The following is a 22,863-nucleotide window of genomic DNA, read 5'->3' on the forward strand; positions in this document are numbered from 1 at the left end:
ACCGGCGAGAAAGAGAAAACGCGCGTGTACACATCTCGCACTCGCACTCGCAATCGCTCTCGCACTCGTACGCGCTTGCTCGCACGAACACCTACGCCGCGCGCACATACACCCTCCTAGGGGTCGTGTATTCGAGTTCTTTTATTTTGCCCTGTGGAGGTAGCAGAGGGTTGAGTCGAGCGAGAGCGGAGAGAGCGCGCGAGGGCTGGGGGCGATGACATCGATTTTTTACCCGTTGCTAATCTCAATGTTACCTCCACCTCTTCCTCCTCCTCCTCCTCCTCCTCCTGATCTACCTCTACATCCACCACGTCCTTCCCCACCTCCCATTTGGTCATCTCCATCCCCTTCCTCGTCCCGCCCCGTCAACTCACTTCGTTCTCTCTGCTGCCGCTCCCGCCCCCTCGTCGAGCCCGCACCTCGGCCATCCGTTTTGCGGGAAAACGTGCATGTGCATCGGGCACATTCGAGAAGGAATAACCATTTTTTCGTGCCGGACAACACTCGCTCCGCATCGCCCGCGTCCTGCAAATTCTCCTCGTCTCCCGACCGCCGCCTCCGACCACCTCCCGCAATCCCCGACACTATCCCTCGCATCCTCTGTCCATTTTTTCGTCGAACCTTTTTTCGTCGCCCGCCCTTCCTTCTACACCCACCTAACCGTCCCTCGGTTCGCTCCCTCCCCCTTTGCCACCTACTGTCGAACAGGGCGAAATCGAACTGACGTGGACGCGGCAGTTTTCCATCTTTCTGTTCCCCGTGGGGGCGATGACATTTTTTTCGGTCTCTCAACTTTTAGATCTACGCGGCTGGCTCCTCTGACGTGAAAATATCGCCGGGGCGATATCGGCGCGACGTTTCTGTCGAATGTAAACCCGCTATTAAATAATTACCGCGCGAATTTTACCCTCGCCAATTCACTGTCAACGAATCATTGAGATTGGACGAAATAATTTAGTTGATTAAAAAATATAATTACACGCGGTGATTCCCGATTATTAAATTTGTTACTTCACTATTGAAGAACAGAAATTTATTTGAAACTGTCGTCGTATGATCGGAAGGTAATTGAGCGACAAAGTGCAAATATTTCTTTCATGCTGCGGTTGCTAAGGAAGTCACGTGGCGATCGTGAGCTTAATCGTGATCCGATTCGATCGACGCACATTAATGAGTAGCCACCCTCCTGCTACGAGGGTGAAACGAGCCACGCTCGTATGTTCGTCGAGCACTCGTCGTCGTGCGACACATGATTACCACGATGTAGCCTCGCACGCCGCTAACATGCGTGTCCTATATGTTATATACACACAATTCGTATCGCATCCCTCTATATACAGTCAGCCTCGATTTCTCAATTAAGCCTCATGCGTGACGTTAAACTATGCACGCGACATTAAATTTCAAATGAATTTCCAGTGTTACTTGCGCAATTTTACAAATGGATCGGTCATTTTTGAAAACGACACGTGCCGCGCTGTAATTTTTGGAATACGGAGATAGGTGACGGAATGTATTTAAAAAAGTGGCGCATTTACGGCGCGAGTCAAAAGAAATTATCTATGTCTCTATCATCTACTTGCACCACTCACTTTGAAAACAGCGTATAGAGAATTAAAGCGCTTTTCATTTCTTCCTAAAAGTCCGCGATATTTTTCATATACGCGTTTACCTCCGAAGTGATACGATAACGAGATAAATCGTCAGAATATTTAGCTGCCATTTGAAAAACACATTTGATTCGATTATCCGTCGTGTGTTCGCAGACGGAAATCGCTAAAAGGTTGAACGCGATAATCGGGCAAGTGCTCCCGTTCCTGGCGCAAGAGGTGAGTCTTTGACTTTCTGTTTGGCACGCGTGCCGTGCGATCTCACAATCGAGTGTGACGACGACGCGATAATGATAGCATGGCATTGCAGCATCAGCAGCAGGTGGCCAACGCCGTGGAGAGGGCGAAGCAAGTCACCATGTCCGAACTGAACGCCATTATCGGGGTAAGTAGCCGCTCACCGTTTAACTTCCTAAGTCATCGGCTTTAATGAGGTGGATCGTAAGAGTGCGTCCAGAAAAAAAATTCTTTACAACTAAATAATTCGCAATATATCGGCGAACTTAATCTTGTCAATTGAATAACTGTTAATTGAATAATCGACGCGTTTTCTTCTTAATTTTTGCAGCAGCAACAGCAGCAAGGTCTCCAGCAGCTATTAGTGAGTATTTTACCCTACATTCGATGCATAGCATAAATTTATATTTTTTTGTCATTTATTAGATGACGATTTGCAACCGTCTTACATGATTCACCTTAAGGTAATGCCTTGCGACATTTGACTTACAAAAATTGCGAAAAAAAATTACACGTTAAAAACGGATTACGCGATTAGTTTTACGACATTTAGCCTAGCTAGAGATCGTGATAATAAAGAAATGCAATTTTTCCGTTTAATTCATTGATGCATCTTCCTAAATATGTATTACCGGAAATATCGAATACCATATATTGATATTGTATCGCCAGTCACGCGGTTAATTGACGTGCGAATAAAAATAAATTTAGAATGAAAACATAAAGCGCGTTCGAGAAAAAGAAAGGGCAGGAGAGAGGCAGAAAAGGAACGAGAGGGGTTCAGTATTACAAAGGTTTTTTTTTTACCTTGACATCGCAGCAACAGATCCATGCGCAGCAACTGCCCCACGGCGCGGTGGTCGGCGGTCTTCCGCCGGGCGGTCTGCTGGGCTTCGCAGGTGCGGCCGCGGCGGCCGCAGCCGCGGGTGTGCCGCCGCACTTGGCGCCGCCGCCGCATCCCGCGGCCGCGGCTGCGGTCCAGGCACAGGCGCAAGCGCTGCTGAAGCCCGCCGATCTGCAGCAGCATCGCGCGGCCGCGGAGACGCCCGAGGACCGTAAGCCGATCGCCCTGCCCGACGAGAGGCTCGGCCACCGCTCGGTCTCTCCGCCTGAGAAATTTCGCAGCCGCACGCCCGACCTCGAGAGCGACTCCAAGAGGCGGAAGGAGGAGAAGCTAGGACACGTGAGTACCATTACCAGCATTGACACCATCCGGCCGGCGTTCTCCCGCGCGACGTCGCGTTGCTCCGATTTGCTCGAATCGATCGGCAGTTCGATCGGACTCCGAGGTGTTTTACATTACAATTCGGAGATCTGACTTACCGGATGTCTCTAATTCAATATTTTACAATAGATTTTTTAAATCAGAAATCGGATTTTTATTCAGAGACCAAGTATAAAGTTGAAAGGGAACGCTCTGTAATTTCACAAAAATTGAAATGTCTTTTCCGTTTGAGATTTTTTTCCCTTCAGAGGGAGAGAAGGGAGAAAAAGTCAGCGCATCGGTAACGCAGGTGCGTGCTGTTGCATTGAATATTGCTCGTTGGTCAGTGCACGCTTAACTATACAGAGAGACTCGCGGCGTCGAAAAAGTTGCGCGTTACGGCGGAGGGCGCGTTTAGCTGAGAATTAAAATGCTAATTGCAGCGACGTCGAAAGCCGATAAAACGGCCGACACTCTCGGCGATCGCTGAGCGACGGAGAGGGCAAAGCGGGTGGTAGAATAAAGAGACGCACGGAGCGAGCAAGCGCGCGCGTTATATCGCTGGAAAGTAAACGTAAGAGTAATAAAAAGGCCGAGTTAGAATCGAGTTCGAGCCGCGCGATAAAGGATAGGAGAGCGTCGATGCTAACTTCCACTTAACCGTCGAATTCGCCGAATAAAAAAAAAAAGAACAGGGAGAGAAAGAAGAGGGGATGGAAAATACGCTCTATAGTCTCGCGTGCCGTCTATGTCGGCCTTTTCTCGGCGGGAGCCGAGCGTCCCAAATGCAATCATGCGTCGCGGAAGTTTCCATCGAAATCGGATTACCCTCGTTCGCCGCAAAGGCGGAAAAAAAGACCGCGACTTCCTGCCGGTCAAGAACCCGCGAGAGTCCTGCCTGCTGCGTCTGTTAAGTCGGGCGATCGTCTATTTTGCTTAACTAACGTCTATCCGAAGTGAAGTTCCACGAAAGTGTGTTTCTCTGTCTTGAATCACGACGACAAAGAGCGCGCGCGAACTCCTCGCGAGAGGCACGAACACGGACGGGGGTAGAGCAGAGGGGGCGCGAGGGCGGAGACGGGTGGTATAATTAAAAACCGTGAAAACAAGCGAACAGTTAGCCGGGTCGTCGTGCGCGCACCGACTAAATTGGATTATTTTTCTCAGCTGCTCCCTTACCTCCTTCGGGCGCTTCACTTACCCTCTCTTCATTTCTCTTTATCTTGCTCTACCTCTTCCGGTTCTGTTCTTTTCTTTTCTCGCATTTTTTTTTGTACCGATTAGAGCGTTTCCACGTGAATTCATTAGCCGGCGCGGCTGGCTATATCCTCGGCACCCTCTCGGCACTTTTCTCTTTCTCGCGCGACCGTATTCGTTGATTTGCATTAATTATTTATTTAAAAGACGTCATAAAATCGTTGAGGAACGTGATGGCTATCTATTATACAGGATGAGTCGCGCAATTTGAACGGGTTATACCTTCTTCACGGTTGATGATAGGAAAAAGTGGCAGGGGAAAAAACTAAACGATTTAATGATGCCTCATTTCTTATGAAGTTACCATCCTGACATTGCATGACTCACCCTCTGTATGCGGGTGGAAAAAGAAAGCAAGTTATCTACGGAAATAAATACGGCAATAATATAAATGATTTTATTAAGTAACATTTTAGATATAATATTGAATTAAAATTCAAAGCATGAGTGCGACGTATTTTCTTCGTCCATTTGTCCTTTCAACTATCGAGGAACATATTTCCCAACGGTTCTTCGCCGCGTTCTGATGACTTCAAACCACTGTTAAAATTGCTTCTCGGACAACTGTGTAGTTGTCGCGGCCAATTGTCACTGCCAAGCTACTGGTAAAAATCAAGGAATCACGGGCGACCAGCGTCTTGCCTCTAGCTTTCTCTGCTCTCTCTCTCTTCCAACCACGCTTTCGTATTATCTTTCTTTCTTCCTGGATGTACTAACGATGCGTCGTTTACACGGGCAATCCCTTCGGCCCCAAGAGTGCCGGGAAGTTTGTTTGAAGTTGAGGCACTGGACAGATCCGGTCATCAGCTGCGTTTCCCCGCAGCCCCGAGATAAAGTCACGATAAATGGAAAGCAATTTTCATGATATTACAAAATTGTCGTTACATTGTAATGACATTACAAAAAATAATAACATTATATTAATTACATTTTATATAAAATTATCAGAATATGGAAAATTCTACTTACATTTATATAAAACATTGTTGTTTCATAATTATCATAATGTGGGGAGTATACTTACGATAAAATAAATATTAATACCTTGCAAAAATTTAGATATTAAAATAAAATATTTTTGTATAAGAGCGCTGTTCTATACGGTTTTTTTTCGCGGTTGATATTTCTCTTATAATTAATCTATATTCTGCTTATTTGCTCAATTAATTAATTTATTTTTTCATATTTATTGGAGAGAATTCTTCGCAATTATATGATGTTTAAAATGCTCATTTTTTGTGTACTTATGAAGAAATCCGCCACTGTTGCGGACGCGTGTCCCGAGTGCAGAAATGGCCTGATCGAGAATGCGAGCGCGCGACATCGCATCCGGTCGTATGTAATTCACGAGACCGACGACGAAGAAAAGAGAAGGAATGGTAGTGGGTTGGGGAGGGGAGAGAAGGGCGCGCATCCGGAAATGAGTTTTCGCTCGTGTCCACAGTCAGGTTCTTAGGACTGTCGGTCGGAGCTTCGTACCTACATGTGCACGCCGAGAGAGGATTAGTCGTAGCTCAGCACACCACTACCGCTATCTTCCTAACCCCTTCGCTTCATCCCCGAGGAAGCATTAATCAAAGGAGCAACTGTATGCTCTGTTTCCGTCGCGACGAAAGCTGCTGCCGCCGTCCCCACATGAAATCGCTATATCGCGGGAAAGGAGTTTATTTCGTCTTACACAAATCGGATCGAAGGTATAGCCCTGCGAGTCGACAGCTCTCAATTTATTATTATTGCGATAATTTATTTTATTTAAATTTGGCGATTAATTTTAATTTAAATGAATATATTATATTGTTTTTTTTTGTGAAAAGTGTATACGATACTGAGAAAGAATCGGTTTGATACATTTGCGGCAACATTTCGAGGATAGTGATCCAGTTCTCGATTACTGCGTTTTTTTTGGTATAATTACTTCTATCTCGTAAATGGAGGGATTGTGTCTGAATGTCTGACTGTGACCTCATTTTCTCGTAATCGTCATCCCGGCCGTTGGTGCTACTACGTTGCGAAGGGTGGAGAGGCAAAAAAGATTCCCGATAAAATCCTGGAATCTACCGCGCGCCCGCGGCGGTCTCTCGGTAATACGACGGAGCATAGTGCACATTGTGAAATAACGTTTCAAAAGCGTGTCGGATGGCAAAGTGCATTTTTCATAGCGGTCGAAATGAAATTGAAGACGGAAAATCTCAAACGTGTTAAATGGCGAAATTTTTGCGTCGAGGCGGACACGTCCTGTCCCACGATGAAAAGTAACTTTAGCTAGGTGCTAGAAAAACCTAATTAAACGTCCAATTAAAATTCGTTTGACTCAATAATTCCGAATAACTTGGAACCTTTTTGGAAACGTGCTATCTCGTACAAAAATTATTGGCTTATCTCAAAGTTGAGTTTCTTCGTTCGGTTTTGATTTCGATATTCTACGAGCAAGTTACTCGAGTGTTATATTGTTTCTAGTTGCGCTCGAAAGAAATCGCATTTGTTCACCGTAAACACCGAATGTACAAGCGTTCACGGGATTTCATGGGATTAATCGAAATTCGCGCGGCATTAGATGCCATGCGCTAATGAATGGGAGTAGTTGAATTCGAGGCGGAATCGATGCCGGGTGTTTACGAAGACGGCGGTTGAGGCCGGCCGGTTTAACTTTGTCTCCTCTGCCCTGATCCGCAGAAACTTGCAGACATCGGGACCGCGCGCGTAGATGTGCTGCGGTAGATTCATCTGGTGGGAATTCAGGCGGCGGGAAAGAGGAACGATACGGAATGGCGAGAAAGAGAGAAAGACAGCGGAAGGCATAGGAGGTGGAGATGGCGCGCAGGAGGAGGAGAAGGAAGAGAGTTGGGACGGGTTGGGATGGGTGGGTGGTTGAATTTTTCATCTGACCACGTCGAACCAATTAAAGCGGACCACGGTACCCAACCTCCACCTCCAACCTCTTCCACTTTTTTCGTTCTCTCTTTATTTCCGCCCTGCGTGCTGGCCTTTATCCACCCTCTCTCTGCACCTCCCTCCCTCCCTCCCCCCACGCGAGCGCGAGTGAGCGTTCTCTTTCTCGAATGTGCCCTCTTCCATCTCGCTCCCGCCCGCACGTCGCGCAATCCGTCGTCCATCCCCCTTCGTCCCGGCGCGCCGCGCGTCCTCCTTCCATCTCGTCTTCCTTCTCTCGCCTCGTCCACTCACTCACTCTCTCTGGCAACTCGTTGGATTTTTTCGCGTCACGAGGCGGTGTAATTTATTTGGCGGAGGTAGAGAGGCACCCGCGGAGGTGGTCGACGAAGCGAGCGGGGGGGGGGGGTTGGGTCGGCGGTACGAGGACTACGAGGGGGGTATATCGCGGGAGAATAGGTGGAGGCGGCAGAGGTGAGGCGGCACGGAGGCGGAGGTGACGCGGCTAGAATGAGAGCACGAGGGATAGCGCGGGGGGGGATAGGAGGGGGCTGGTTTCAGTTTATTTTGTGGGTCCTACCTACACCCGCTCGTCACTGTCCAACCCCGTTGGTCAGTCGGTACGTTGTACCCCGCGCTCTGTCTCGCTCTTCTTCTTCTCTAGCACAGCTTCGTTTCCTCTTTCGTTTTTGTATTCGCATCCCTTCCCTGCACCCCGTCCTCGCCCGTCCGCCCGCCCGCCCGCCCGCCTCGCTCTTATACGTATCACCGTTCTTTTTTTTTCGCTCTGTCTCTTTTTTCCCCTCATCCCCTTTTTTTCCCTTGCTCTATCCGTCTCCCTCTATCGCGACTGTATACGTATATAATATAACCCACTCGTTCGCTCCACGCGAACAGCAACGCCGATATAATATTAAAAAAAAAAAAAAAAAAACTCGGGATTTCCTGATGGATCCGCTCCTGTATTTTTCGATTACTTCGCGAGCACGGTTTTTCCCGGTGCAATCCAACCCCCGCGCGCCGACGCTCCGCCCTTCACCTGTTTCACCTGTCAACTCGCCAAGAGGGCTGCGCCTTCTGCTGGAAATTGAAAAGATCCTCGGTGTGATTTGTCGTCGTTCCACGACCGTCTTTGTCGAACGCAAACGATGAAACTACACGTATCCCTTGATCTCTCGCGCAATAACTCTCGCGGAAACAGATATATATATATATTTTTCTTTTTCTCTTCTTTCCGCTAATTGTCATTTGTGACTTCAAAATACTAGAGAAGGGAAGAGAAATTTTCTCCTTATCTTCGTCCTTATTATTTTATCGTATTGTATTATCGTATCTTAGAAATTTGTTTAAGCATTTTTTGCAGTTGTAAAAGTCTATATTGCATCTTTGTATTACGACGCTTTTTATTTTGCTTTTCCAATACCATACCTTTTACAATACTTTAACCGAAGGTATGTATGTACATGCATGCGATGTATAATAAGTCCTGACGATATTAACACCGGATGTCGAGACTCGGTATACTGCTGTATTACCTCGGGCGATCGAATCGATCTCGCGGCTAACGAACGTAAGATCGTAGTTTTCCGCTGACCGCGAGCGTCGTTCTGAATCGCTATCGACCCGCCTCCGCCGTATTAACGGCGTCGATTAGATAACAATAATACGTTCGCCGGGAGTATTACGCGATGCCAGCTGCGCACTTCTTGGTCGATTATCGTTTCGCGCTCGGCCATGCCAATGCCGCCGGACTTCCAACTAGTTGCGCGCGGTGGTACTAATGAGAACCCCGCGTCCACGAGAATCCCTCATCCATCATCCTTCCGCGCTATTTCCGATTCGCGCCGCGCACGCTCGCGGACTATCCCTGGCACTCGATAATTCGCACTTCATTACCCTATTGGCTACTTAACATTCTTTGCTGCTTAAACCAGTGTCAGTTTATACAAGGCAGCGCATTGAAAAGTTTATTATTACACAGAGCGTGTCGCCTACGTCTACCGACAATGAGTCTTTTTATGTATGTGAATTCTTCGATCGGATTAAAATCAATTTGTTCTTAACAAAAGATATTTATGACCAGTACTTCATGACGTGTTTCGTCACGTTTTCGATAAAAGTAAAAGTTTCCGCAATGAAAGAAATTGCAGTCTTTCGTTATTCAATTTATAATTTAAACGTCTGTAAAGCTCTGAAAGCAAGATGTGGATGGCACTTCTTCCTGGTCAATCCCTTGATCGCCATTCAGCCGCGCACTAAGTGGTAAATAACTTGGTTATCGATTACAAAAAAGATGGTCTCCCGACGGTCTCAAGGGGTTCCCGCGTGCCGCGCAGCCGGGTTCATCAATTCGGGTCGACGTAACAAATTTTATATCCGTCTTTGCGCCTTATTACTTTTTCAGACGCGAGCGCTCGGAACAGTCGATATCTCCGACGGGCGGGTTCTTGTTACAAAACGCTCTGTCGACCTCTCACAATCGCTCGTGAGAGACGTCGGTGGACCTGTCTTCCTCTCGCCGAGGCGGGATACCGGGATGTCTTTCTCCGTTTCTCTCGCTCACCCCCCCGTGTCTATCTGTCTCTTCCTTATTCTCCGCTTCGTCTCATCTCTTCCTCCTTCACCCCCTCCCCCTCCTCCTCTTCCTCCTGGCCCGCCACCTCTCCTTGCTGCATCCCTTGGTGCCGCTTCCACTAGCTCTCCTCGCCAGGAATATAAAGATCTCGACGATCTCGGTTGTAGCGGCCAACCCAGTGGCGTAACTACGAATTTCAAAGCTTCTCTATTTTACGACGCGGCGTTTCGACGCCGAAAACCTCTCTTCGCACGCGCCTTATCTCGTTTCGATTCTGATCGATAAAATAATCGGTTTCATTAAATTGAATATTGAGGCGCAATTTAGATAAAATGTACAGTTCAAATTCTAATAATATAATATACAGAAATTTAAAGTCGATTTTTCTAAGCATTTCTAAAAATCAGAATCACTTGGAATTACCGAAAAAATAAGGTTTCGCTGGTATTCAACTGATATTAATTATAATTAAAAATGGAAAAACCTGTCGAGAGCGTGACGCTCAGCTGATCAATGCGTCAGACCGAGTTAATGAATTAATTAAGTAATCAATCAATCAGTTGGGACGCGTCAAAAGTGGTAGGGTTCTCGACGGTCGTGTCTCGTTTCATAGATGCGTTTCTTTTTCGGTGCAGTGAGGGAAGAGAGATGCGCTGAGAAAAAAGCGCAGCCGTCCGTCGCTCTTTGGCGACGAAAAGAAAGGCGGTCAACACGAAAGCTCTCCCAGGGCTTTCATAAACCTCGCGTTATAACGCGCATTCTGAAACGTAAAGTAATATTAACAGTGATGAACGGAATGTTTTTTCTCAATAATATATTTATTGTCGTGAGTTATATAACATTTTTCATTAACGTTGTTTATTACGTGAAAAATGCAATGAAAAGATGTATGTTTATATTGTGTGAAATTCGTCTAAATTGCGGCGCTATAATAATTTAACTCTTAACACGTTTAAGAAATTACCTCTTCTTTCGTTTAAATTATTTGTTTTTAAATCAACGGAAAAGATTTATACTTTGGTAACGGTATTTGTTCCTAAAATAGAATGGCTATATATAGTTTTAATAATCTATCGCACGCATCGCGACGCGTTACAGAAATAGCACTAGCATCAATTTCGAGCATTGAATTTACAGTCGAAAATTGTTAACGCGTATTTGTTGCATTCATAATATCGCGAACCGTGACTGTAGAAAAATCAGCCTTGAATGAAAGAAATGCTTACAAATCGACACGCGCTTGCAAGCGTGCGCTCTCGTGCACGCACTGGTGCGCTTTGACGCCTCTCTGTATCGCGCGCGCACACACACGCATGCACGTACACGCGTCGAAACGAGGCCCCCTCGACGTCAGCGATGAAACGCATACGTACACGTGCACAAGAAGCACTTGGGATACCTAAAGCGGAAATTCGAGGTGTGTACGTGGTTGCGAGTGTATCTGCCGCGGCGCCTTGGGGCAGAGAGGCGACGAGAGGGGTGAAGGAGTGCAGGCAGAGGGTGCTAGGAGGCCAGGGCGGTTGCTCGGGGAGTTGGGGGCGGCGTGCAGGGTGGTATGATGACAAAACATTCGCTCTGAGCTTCCGCAGGGGATCGGGGCGCGGGGGCCGCTCGATGTACAGCCGAAGGGGTTGGTGGTGGCACGGGGGTCGGGGGCGAGGGGAGAAAGGGTGGCGAGACGGAGGGGAGCTGGGTTAGGTTCGCGGCTGCTCTCGGGGGCCAGGGGTGACCGCGCGGGGGGGTGGGGAAACGTGAGCGCCGGGCGGAAAGAGACCTCCATCCACCAACCTCACCCTCACCCTCTTTCTCCTCCTCCTGCTCCTCCTCTTCTGTAAGCGAGGTGAGGTTGTACGGTCGGCTCGCGTCGTTCGTGTGAAACGCGCGTGTACGTGTGTATCTCGCGCACGGACGCGTATGGTCGCGCGCGGTTGTGTACACGAGTGTTACTACTTCGTGTACTACCCTCGGCGAGTGTGTGGAGAACGGGCGAAGGATGAGAGAGAGAATGAGAGAGAGGGTGAGTGAGAGAGTGAGAAAAAGAGAGACAGGAGACAGATAGATAGTACAAGAGAGAGGGAGAGAGAGAGGGAGAGATAGAAAGAGAGAGAGGAATGGAACACGGCGACGTGGCGAGGAGGTTTATATCCATCATTTTGTATTTCTCGCAGACATAAAAATCTATACCATCGCCAACCCCCCGCCCGCCCACCGACAGCAGCAGCACACCGCGCCACGCCACACCACACCACGCACAACACCGCCACGCCGCGCCGTTTCGCTTCGCGCCAGAGCTTCGCGTCCCTTCGCCGCGACCGACCAACGCTTTCACCACCCATCCGAGCACCTTCTCTCCCGCTCCTCTCGCGACCTACTCACCCTCGTCTCCCGTTTCCCCCATCCCCCTTTCCATCACCCGCTCCCTACGTACGGAGCCGAACCCTGGCTGTGCACCGAGAGAGAGCGTACGACCGCCGCCTCTCACTCTCCTCCGTCACCCCTGCACCGCGGGATGGATGGATAGATGGATGGATGGATGGATGGGGTTGAGCCGTGGGGGTGGGATAGGGTGGAGCGGGAGTGCAAATATCGTATTTATTGTATGACGGGTCCGCGTATCCCGAGCTAACGCCTCCTGCCGGCCCACTTCCTCCTCCTTCTCCTCCTCCTCCTCCTACTCCTTCTCCTCTTTCCAGCGCATCGAGAGAGCGAGCGCGTCCCTTTTTCCGACTTGCTCTCTCGCCTCGTCGCTCTTTGCTTCCTCTCACCCTGTGTGTGTGTATATATTGTATGTACGTGTGTACGTTTTGCACCTTTCGAGAATGCTTCTTTCGCTCTTTATAACGCCCGAGACATACTCGGACCACCCTCGGGCCGGGCCCTTTGCCGAGGGTGGCTCACTAAGGGAACGATATTGTCGTTGTCGTTGTCGTTGTCGTCGTCGTCGTCGGCGCTGTGACTCTTTATAGTATAATCGTTTGACGACGAGGATCGAGTTATCATTGGCACTCTCTTCCGCTTTTCTTCTCCTCCCTCTTCCCCTCCCGTCGTCTCCTGCTCGCCGGAGGTAATTATGAATACTGTTCAAAGCGAGGCAATAAGGACGCGCTGATTGAACGTTTAATAGGAGGTTTAATATTGCGCGCCTGACGCCGCGTTCGCGCTGCTTGGCATAACAACAAGTGGATTTATAACGACGCGACTACTACTCCGGCTCGCGCAGGTGGAGGCGCGAATATTCGTTGTTGGCGGTCGCGACCGCGAGCACACTCGAACGCGTTGCTGCACGGACCGACTGCTAACTCGCTTTTATCGAATGACAAGGGCGAGCCGCCCCTTTCACGCGCCGCACGTGAAGTAATTATCGGACAAATGCATCGGTGTCTTGGAACGAGAGTGACTGGTATCGCGTGTGCGAACCTGAAAGGGGATGAAAGGGAACGTTGTATACGCACCTAGGGATATCATCCCAGTTGCCTTCAAATTTTCGCATAAGAAATTGTTTCGCATTCCAAGATATTGTAAAGTTAAAAATGTCGCTGTATAAATATGTAAATAATTACACTGGGAAAAATGTGATGATTAAAGCAGTATATAGAGGAATTAAAAATTATGAGATAACACGGGGCGCGCGTGCAATACTTATTGTCGTCGCCTGCGCGTCATGTCGGAGAAACGACTCTCATCGCAAGACACGGCGCTTTTAGTAAAACGCCAACGCCCCATACATGCGCGCGAAATCCAGGGGTAGGCCAGGGGGATGCCGGCAAGAGCAGAGGGGGAGAGGGTCTGTTGTGGATGTCAGAAGCAAATGTGCTTTCGGTGCGGAAGGAGCTTAAGGAGCCCGTAAATTTCCACACCGTGGAAAAACGACATGCACGAGCCTGTTGAAATCCTCTCCACCGAGCAGAAGGTCCTCCCTACTTTCCCTACCCTCTTTCGAACTCAGTTTCTCTCTCCTTTTTTTTCCTCCCTCGCTTGTTTCCCCTTTTTATTTCTCTTTCTGCCGCCGCGTGTCTCCCCCTCCTCTCCCTCCTGCCGCCCTTTACTCTCGCGGCGCGAGGCTATTGGCCACTTTCGAATTTAATTTTCTCACACAGCGGCGATGCCGAAAAACATTTACGGGCTATAAAGGATCGCCGATGGGAAGTGCAAACTATGGTTAAAAAAAGAGGGAGGAAGGGGGGAGAGAGAGAGAGAGAGAGAGAGAGAGAGAGAGAGAGAGAGAGAGATGGAGAAAGTTCGCCAGAAACACGGGGAGGAGGGACGTATGCGTCTGACCGCAAAACTGACGAGCCAGAGATGGCGAACGTTACCGTCGAACGATCTTTGAGGGACGTAAAATGTCGTGATGCGACGATAGACATCGAATGCCGGCGGCGAGACGTCGGGACATGTCGCGACGCCAACGTCTCGAAATTCTGTAATCGAACGCCTGCCGCTGGTAACGATATCTGAGCCTTAAAACAGTGGTACAAGTCTTGTACTTTTTATTTCCTTATTTTAGAGATAAAAGCACTTAAAAGTACTTAATAGAAAATTTAATTGTTTCGTTGCGGTATCTTCTTGGCGAATACCTTATAGTATTTTAATTGGCCTCTGCTTATACTTATCCGCTCAATGAAAATTGCTTAAAAAATCGTAATAGGATTTAAGATCTGTATTCGACGAGAATTAATGCAAAGCGCTTGCGACGACGGGAAATAAATGTGATCGCGTTAGTAGTATCGCGTGTATATAAAATATCTCTGTGAGTTGATAAATTTTGCCATCGGCGCGCACGCCGCGATTAATGAATCATAATTGGTGGCAACGGGGAATCGCGCGAAGTTGGAAGAGAGGAGTTGGATGAAATAAAAGGCGAAAACGCGCGCGGGCGAAAGAGAGAAAGAGAAGGAGGAAGCGGAAGAAGTGAGAAAAGGTGGCGGAATAAAAGGGTGGAGGCCGCAATGAGCTGAGCTTTTCCACGCTTCCCCTAATTACATTTTCATACGAACCGTTTCCCCTTTATTTTCTTCTCCGCCCCACGACTATTTTTCCCAGAGCTAAATCCCCCACCATTCTCCGTCAACGACTGCTACCCTTTTCTTCCGTTTCTTCGCCCTCGTCTGCGTCTTCGTCTCTTTTCCTTTTCCACTCCCCGATGACCCTTCCACCCTCTCGCGCCTTTCTGCGCTGGAAAAACGCTTTAATACATTTTCGCCGCTCGTCGCCGCGCGGAGGAGAGAAAAAAAGGTGAGAGGGAAAACAAGAGAAATATCATCTCGCAGCCTCGAGACGCGTCAATTTCCGCGACGCGCGTACAAGTCCCGCATTAAGGGCGCATTAAGGAGCGCATTCAGCGAGGCGTGGGTTCTGAAGCGATCTGTGAAACGGATTCTGAGTTCTAAAGTCCGAAGCCGAGATTACTATTGCACCAAAGAGACGTACTTGCTCCGGAGTTCGATGTTAGTTTTAAGCCAGTTCCGAAGTCAGTTTCCTTGTCATTTATCGACACTCGTCATTATCGATAATCGCGCGTGCGTTTTCTTCACGTCCAGGTACCTACAACGTTAACGTAAATCACAGTAATTTTCACATCTCGCGTCAATCTTGATTCCAATATATTCCAGCTTCGACACTCTTAGGAAGTTTCTCTGCTCTTGGAGGTACAAAGAGAGAAATATATTACTAATTACTATTAATAATAAGTCAACAGAACCCCGATATACAATCAATTAAAGAGAAGAACGCCTTTACGGTCAGGACTTGGATCTTGGTAGCCTAATAATATTATTTGCGTGAATTTTATGTACAATTCTTCGCCCTAGCAAACGCCACGCGCCATTACCAACGGTCTTAAAACGCTGTCTCAACGTTTGCCAGGGCGAAGAATTGCACATAAAATTCACGCGAATAATATTATTAGGCTACCAGCAAGATCCAGTCCTGACTGTAAGGGCGTTCTTCTTTAACTGATTGTGTATTATTATTATTTTTTATTATTTTCTTTCGCTACGACAGGATACCTTCGACCTACCGTTATTCTCGACGATGGGTGACGGATGATTTTTGTCGTCGACGAGCGTGTTCATCCCTTAGTACATCGCTTCTCGTCCCTCCATGTATATCCAGCGCGCGCGACATAATCGGTTTAATACATATCCACTGCGTCCTCGCTTCGAAACATAAAAGCGGTCATCCCCGTAAAAGTTATGGGACAATGCTTACTACGTCTCGCCTTAGCTCGAATACACAGGATATTCTAATACCACATACTTCGTACCATCGAGATACGCTTTAACGTCAGAAGACGCGTAGTGTCTACTAATTATTCTCCGTTAAAATCTTCACATGTCTCTTTTTTTCTTTATTTAAGTGAGATATCTCGGAGAAATCGATTTACGCCACTGCACTGATGAGTGTGTACTCACACATTTTCTGTGTTGCGCGTTGCAGCTGCTTTGTGTTTAAAGGCTACGAAATTGGAGTTTTACAAATTATACAAGGCAATTGAATTTGCATGAGAATTTTACGAGAGTTTACGCCTCGCAGCGAGAGAATAAATAAACGTCGATGTGCAAATGATATCCCTGCGTATTTGCAATCGGCGAACGCGACGGATTTCGTGTGCAACGAAATAGTCGAGTGCTCGTATGGTCGGATAATCCCATTCCCGTATTCCCGTCCGAGAGTGGACACGCCGCTTTTCCCATCGTAGCCACTCGCTTAACTTTGCGAAAGTCAGCAGCGTATAGGGGGAGACCAGACTAGGAAGAGGAAGAAGAAGAAGCAGTAGACGGCGGGACACGGAAGGGGACGAGGGGACACGGAAAGCCTTCGATTCTTCTTTCGCTCTCGTGCGTTTGTTTACAGAGGACCTCGATAGAAGGTGGCTGGCGCGGAACGAGGGTACAGGACCTCGGCAGTAGAGTAAAGAAGCGGGAGGGGGGAGATCCGGAGCGGAGGGTCCGTAACAGAAAAGTACCTAGGGTAGACGCGCGAGAAGAGCGAGGCGCGGGGACGCGGAGGAAGGAACGAGCCAAAGTGGTGGAGAAGAAGAAGGATGAGGGGGCAAAAAATAAAAAAAGATTCGAGAATTCTCGAGGCGAAGAGTCGAGTGGTTGGGTGGTCGAATAATAGAGCTGCCCTTAATACCGTCATCCCCGCGCTATCCCCGGGTTAAACGAGGGAAGAGGTCGGCGGAAGAACCAGCGCTGCGAAAGAGAAAGAAAGAGAGAGCGAGAGAGAGAGAGAGAGAGAGAGAGAGAGAGAGAGAGAGAGAGGAGTGTGGGTGGCGGTGGTATGGAAGCGAAGGACGAAGCCGGTGAGGAGGGGGTGGAAGGACCCCGCGGGGGGTCAGGATGGTCGCTCGTGGTTCGTGTGCCGCCGCCGCCGCCGCTGTCGGGTGGGAAACAGGAGAACGGAATAGAAGGGATGATAACATTTGTATCATATTTAACGCTAGAACGAGCGGGTTAAGGGGTGGAAGACAACCTCCACCCGCCGGCCACCTTCTTCCTCGTCGTCTCCTTCGGTCTTCTCTCCCGCTCTCTTGGTCACCCTCCGGCTCCCTCGGTCTCCCTCATAACCGCGCTCCTCCGCCGCCACCTTGCACCCCCCTTTACCCCCTCTCCCCCTCCCCCTCGCTCTCTCTCTCTCGCCACTCCGAGTAATATACCACTGAAATCAATACCACCACACTGCCTTCTCTATTTACCCAAGCTCATCATCCGTACACAAATTTATTGCGTGTCCCTAGCAGCTCGAAACATCCCTCTCGAATTGCCAAGGGTATCTGGCGCTGCCAGATTGCGATTTCGTAGTGGCCCGGTTAATGTCGCGCGGCCCATTTAACGCGTTTCTTCTCGGAAATCCGCCGGGCTATCTCTTTGTTAAAAAGTACTTTCCGATTATCTCGTCCGGATATCTGCTTTCGTGTCCTTTCTGTCGGTCCTCCGAGGGTCGAATCAAACGCGTTCTCATTTTCCCCAGCGCAAGATTTATCTTTTGCCACCAAATAAAACTAAAACACGACCGAACATCTTGGTACAATCCTCAAATATTAGTGATTAAGTCTAAGAGAAGTCTATTTGTCTTGTTTCTTTTACCTAGATGCAACGGTATACTCGCTGCAAAAGATATCCAAGGGCAGATTCGGAGATATGCCTAAGAAAAAAAAAGGAAGAAAATACTTATGGGCGTTTTACGTTACTTTTAATTACTCCAAGCTTCTTATTAATCCATGATTTCAATTTTTCTGAAAATCGTGCGGACAACTTTCTGCCGTGCGACAGCAGTCGAATATAATTTATGCATGCGCTGGGACGTCGGATAAGATCACGTTAGGCGGCCGTTGGCGGTAGTTAGCGGGAGAAATTTTTTAAATACCCGCCAGAGAGGTGAATTACTTAAAACGCTCGCGCGACGCGCACAGGTGGTTTCGTGCGTTCGTATGCGACGCACCCGCACATTGCAATCTCGCGTGGCACCGTCGCACACATAGGTAACATACGTACGGAGATGCACGGTGCATCGATGGGGCGTTATATACGCTCTGCGATAATATTACGTCATTAGGCGGGCAATGCTACTATCGCGTGCCCTGCTTTGAGCTCGTTATGCACCACGTTCTGAGAGAACGGTGGGAGCGGGGAGGGCGCGGGGGGGCCGCCGCTCTTGCGGCCAAGTGAAAGATAACCGATAAGTAGTGTTACGAGATAAATGCCACATAAATTAGCCATACGCGATATACGTGTACGCTACGCCGACGTATAGCACGGACGCAAAATTGCGGGGACGGTAACGGGCTTGTTATAGATATAGCCCGGTATAAGATAAACGTTGTACATAACACGATAGCCCGCAAATTGTTTCGCGAATGATAAAATGTACAGGTATAATTGCGATTAGATAATGCTTTTTTTCTAATTACTCGCACGCCGCGCAACCAAATTGGATTCAAAGTACATAGTCCGAAGTATCCGATCGACAAAATTAAGGAATTAAGAAAACGCGATTCTTTTCGAGTATTTTAATTTTCAATATTAAATCATCTCAGTTAATTTTGTTCGTAATCGTCTTAACTGCGAGTTGAATTACGCATTCACGGGCTCCACGTCGATACACCGTGCGGCAAAGCTTATTGCCTCCAGGCGTTCGCGCCGTTAATTTATTGTTCGAGCACAATCGGAGCATCGCGTGAGCGAGGCACCAAGATTAATAATGCATCTCTCGGAGGGTGCGTCCGCCAGTAGGACGCGCGAGAATATGGGTCGAGTTGCTCGTCTACTTGGATGGGAGGTGCATCAAAAGCTCGTTGATGCACTCGGCTCGGTAGACTGGCCGACTGCTCACGTGGAGCGCGTCTCGTTATCATCATCTAACATGCGTCATTTCGAACTTTTCAGGAGAGCGACGCTGAGAAGAGCGACCAGGACCTGGTTGTCGACGTGGCGAACGAGGTAAGAGACTATCATTAAAAAAAGCGTCGTAAATTTTTTAGACGAATAATTACATACATATATCTGTATACTTTATCTACACGCAATTATAAATTATCTTTCGTAATTATCGTGCAATTTTTAAACTTTACACTTGTTCAATGTGTCAAAGCTTGTGTTAAAATTAACATTGACGGGAGAAACGACGCGAAATTATTTTGATTCCAGCTTCTACTCTTGGAAAGTAAAAGATTTTTGTATTGAGAAACAAGAGAAGAAAAAAAGTTTCGCGGATGAAAGATATACATTGCCGAGATCTAAAAGACTCGTGCTGTCGCATGCTTAACACTTAAGTACGATATTGCGTGTGTGTGTGTGTTCGCTTAACGAATTCCTGATATTTGCGTATCGCGAAAGGAGGCGTCGTCGCCGCACGCGAACGGGGAGCACTCGGACCCACGTGAAAACGGCACCCTGGAGAAGCTGGGCGCACCGGGCCACGTTGGCGGACCGGTATCCGGCGCGGGCTCGGCATCCGTTAAGGACAGGCCGCCGTCGCGCAGCGGCAGCTCCTCCGCCCGTAGTACACCGTCTCTGAAAAGTAAAGATGTAAGATCTCGCGGAGAGTAAGCTTATTCGGCGCTGCGACCCGGCCCAATCGTGACTCTGTCGCCCATACATATACCGGAATACCCTCTCGCGAACGTAAAAGTCGAGCTTTTTTTACTTACGTGATACTTAGGATCGTCAGACGTTCCTTTTTCCTCTTTTAAATTGTCGTTTCGAACAAAAAAAAAAGAAGTGTCAAATTTATATACTCGTATATACGCAAGAATCTGTAATCTGAAAATGAGGTATATATATTGCGTTAAACGAAGAAAACTCGCTTGAATGAAGTTATTTGTATAGTTCAACTAAGAAGAGAAGGTTGAAATAAAAAGTTTTAATTCTTATAAGAAGATTATAGATTCTTGCGTATAAGTCTTGACACTTTTTTTCTGTGTGCTCATTTATTTTCAAGCGTAGAGTAGTGACAGAGAGACGAATGATATTATACGTTACAAAACTGTGCCACTGTTAAAATAATCGTGAAAGCATCCTCGGTTGGGCGCAAAGAATTCGTTGTAAGCGCAATTTCTGCGCAGCTCTTAACGTCTGACGACTCTAACGATATCGTAACATCTCCGCGACATGCACCGGCGACAACACGGAGCGCATTTTCTTTTTCACTCACTCGATCGATCGTCTTCGAGGCAGCGGCTCTCTGCCGCCGCGTGCGAAACGAAACGGAGGGAATGATATACATATATATATATATATATATATATATATATATCCGCGTATTTTCAATCGCGGCTGACAATCGGTCGGCAGCTTAGTACGATTGCGACACAGTGAGCGTCTGCAAAAAAGTGGGTGCAAACACCGTGCGTTCGCCAGGTCGACAAGCCGGGTACACCTGTGGCGGCGGCGAGGGGCTCGCGCAGTTGTACGCCAACTATGGGCGGCATCCCTGGGTCCTTGGCGCGGGTCTATCATCCGCCATCGTCGCAGCAAACGCCACCGCAGGGTTATCAGGGCTTGCCATCCCGCGGCAATGAGCCGCCGCAGTCGCCCTCGCCATACAGCAACTTGCCATACGCGCGGCCCTCCATGGTGATTCATGACCCCGTAACACCTTAGTCCTTACGTTACCACGCTTTCATTAATTAACTGATATACTTTTATGCGACTGAAAAAAGAAAAAAGAAAAGATAATAATACGAATTGATTTTGGACGCAACCGCTTAATTCATTTCGACCTTAGAGAAGGACTTCTGCAAACGGTATATTGTTCTCCTTGATTGTCTTCCGTGGATACTGTAAACCTCTCTAGATCGAATCCGATGAAATTTAACGGGAGCGAATGATCGGAAAGGTCAAAACTGGCAGAGGTCCTCTTAGGGTTGAAAGCGCGATCAGTCTCGTGCAAGAACTACCGAAATCGACGATGACCGTTTTTTCCTAAGGCCATTTATTTCGCACTTTGTACTAAACGAACGCGTCTTTAATTTTTTTTTTCCTCGTCTCTGCGCGTCACGATACTGAGCGCGACCGTCTCTTCCGCAGATCGGTTTCGACGGTCACATGAGGATACCCGCGAGTAACGGACTGAACAACATCGCAGGTGGCAAACCGTACGTAATTACAGTTTATGCGAAGTCGTCTAAGGTCTTTCTAAAAGCCGTTCTCATCTACATTGCGATAAGAACGCGTTAAACACTCATGTTTATTTCGCGCAGGGCGTACTCCTACCATATGAACGGCGAGGGCCAGCTGCAGCCCGTACCATTCCCCACGGACGCTCTGGTAGGACCGGGTATCCCGCGTCACGCACGTCAGATTAACACCCTGACGCACGGCGAGGTGGTCTGCGCCGTTACGATCTCGAATCCGACCAAGTACGTCTACACCGGCGGCAAGGGTTGCGTCAAGGTCTGGGACATCGGCCAAAGTGTCGGCAGCGCCAGCGTGAAACCAGTTTCGCAGCTGGACTGTTTGCAACGTGACAATTACATTAGGTAAGAGCGATTTCAACTCCGCGCTATTACGTCCAAACGACTCGTTGGACCCTGGATATTCTCGCGACGAGGCTCGCGTGCGCGATTTGATCTGATAAAATAGGTAGCGAATAAAGTCATGTTTCTTCTGGTAGTGACCGAAGTAATTTTATTTAAAGGAAAAAAGACGAGACCGTTGTTGGAAGTTATTGCATACTCAAGTAGCACATGTTGGTTTTTTTATGGTTTCCTAAGGAGTTATAAAACATCAGATACGTTTAGGAGAAACATATGTAAGACATGTATGGATCCTCGCGTGCTACCTGGGTAGGTTATATTAATTAGAATTAAGTTTTTTAACCGCAAAGCTAAATTAAGCGGGAGACGTTCGGCGAAATTGACATCTTCGACCTTTCCAGGTCCGTGAAGCTTCTGCCTGACGGGAGGACCCTGATAGTCGGCGGGGAGGCCAGTCAACTGAGCATCTGGGACCTAGCGAGTCCCACGCCCAGAATTAAAGCGGAGTTGACCTCGTCGGCGCCCGCGTGCTACGCCCTGGCGATTTCGCCGGACTCGAAGGTCTGCTTCAGCTGCTGCAGCGACGGCAATATCGCCGTGTGGGACCTGCAGAATCAGACGTTGGTCAGGCAGTTCCAGGGTCACACGGACGGCGCGTCCTGCATCGACATCTCCGCCGACGGGTCGAAACTCTGGACCGGCGGCCTCGACAACACCGTGCGCTCCTGGGACCTCCGCGAGGGCCGGCAGCTGCAGCAGCACGATTTCACCTCGCAGATATTCTCCCTCGGTTACTGCCCCACCGGCGAGTGGCTGGCCGTCGGGATGGAGAACTCGAACGTCGAGGTGCTCCACGCCACCAAGTCCGACAAGTACCAGCTGCATCTGCACGACTCCTGCGTGCTCTCGCTGCGTTTCGCCTCCTGCGGCAAGTGGTTCGTCTCGACCGGCAAGGACAATCTGCTGAACGCGTGGCGTACGCCGTACGGTGCTTCAATATTTCAGGCAAGTAAAAAAAGAAACGTGTACTGATTAACGGGATAATTTATATTCTCTGCATGTCTGGATTCTCATCTTTATTTAACCTGAGTCGCATTCTAAAACTTAGCGTTCA

At 48.3% G+C, this 22,863-nt stretch overlaps 1 protein-coding gene across 10 annotated transcripts in view; it reads left to right on the forward strand.

The window, feature by feature from the left end:
* Window positions 1–22,863, forward strand: part of Gro (TLE family member transcriptional corepressor groucho) — a 65,652-nt gene that overhangs the window by 39,877 nt on the left and 2,912 nt on the right. For 3 of the 10 annotated variants that reach the window (XM_071789011.1, XM_071789010.1, XM_071789014.1), the window contains exons 6-16: window positions 1,767–1,829; window positions 1,908–1,995; window positions 2,179–2,211; window positions 2,274–2,311; window positions 2,668–3,030; window positions 19,159–19,212; window positions 19,609–19,800; window positions 20,632–20,847; window positions 21,301–21,368; window positions 21,474–21,752; window positions 22,151–22,754. In XM_071789011.1, the coding sequence (XP_071645112.1) occupies window positions 1,767–1,829; window positions 1,908–1,995; window positions 2,179–2,211; window positions 2,274–2,311; window positions 2,668–3,030; window positions 19,159–19,212; window positions 19,609–19,800; window positions 20,632–20,847; window positions 21,301–21,368; window positions 21,474–21,752; window positions 22,151–22,754 (1,998 nt within the window). The remainder of the gene's footprint in view (window positions 1–1,766; window positions 1,830–1,907; window positions 1,996–2,178; window positions 2,212–2,273; window positions 2,312–2,667; window positions 3,031–19,158; window positions 19,213–19,608; window positions 19,801–20,631; window positions 20,848–21,300; window positions 21,369–21,473; window positions 21,753–22,150; window positions 22,755–22,863) is intronic. The other 7 variants (XM_071789015.1, XM_071789016.1, XM_071789012.1 and 4 more) reach the window with 6 other exon arrangements.

This window comes from Temnothorax longispinosus, chromosome 9, assembly GCF_030848805.1.
Source record: "Temnothorax longispinosus isolate EJ_2023e chromosome 9, Tlon_JGU_v1, whole genome shotgun sequence".
NCBI classification, from domain to species: Eukaryota; Metazoa; Arthropoda; class Insecta; order Hymenoptera; family Formicidae; genus Temnothorax; species Temnothorax longispinosus.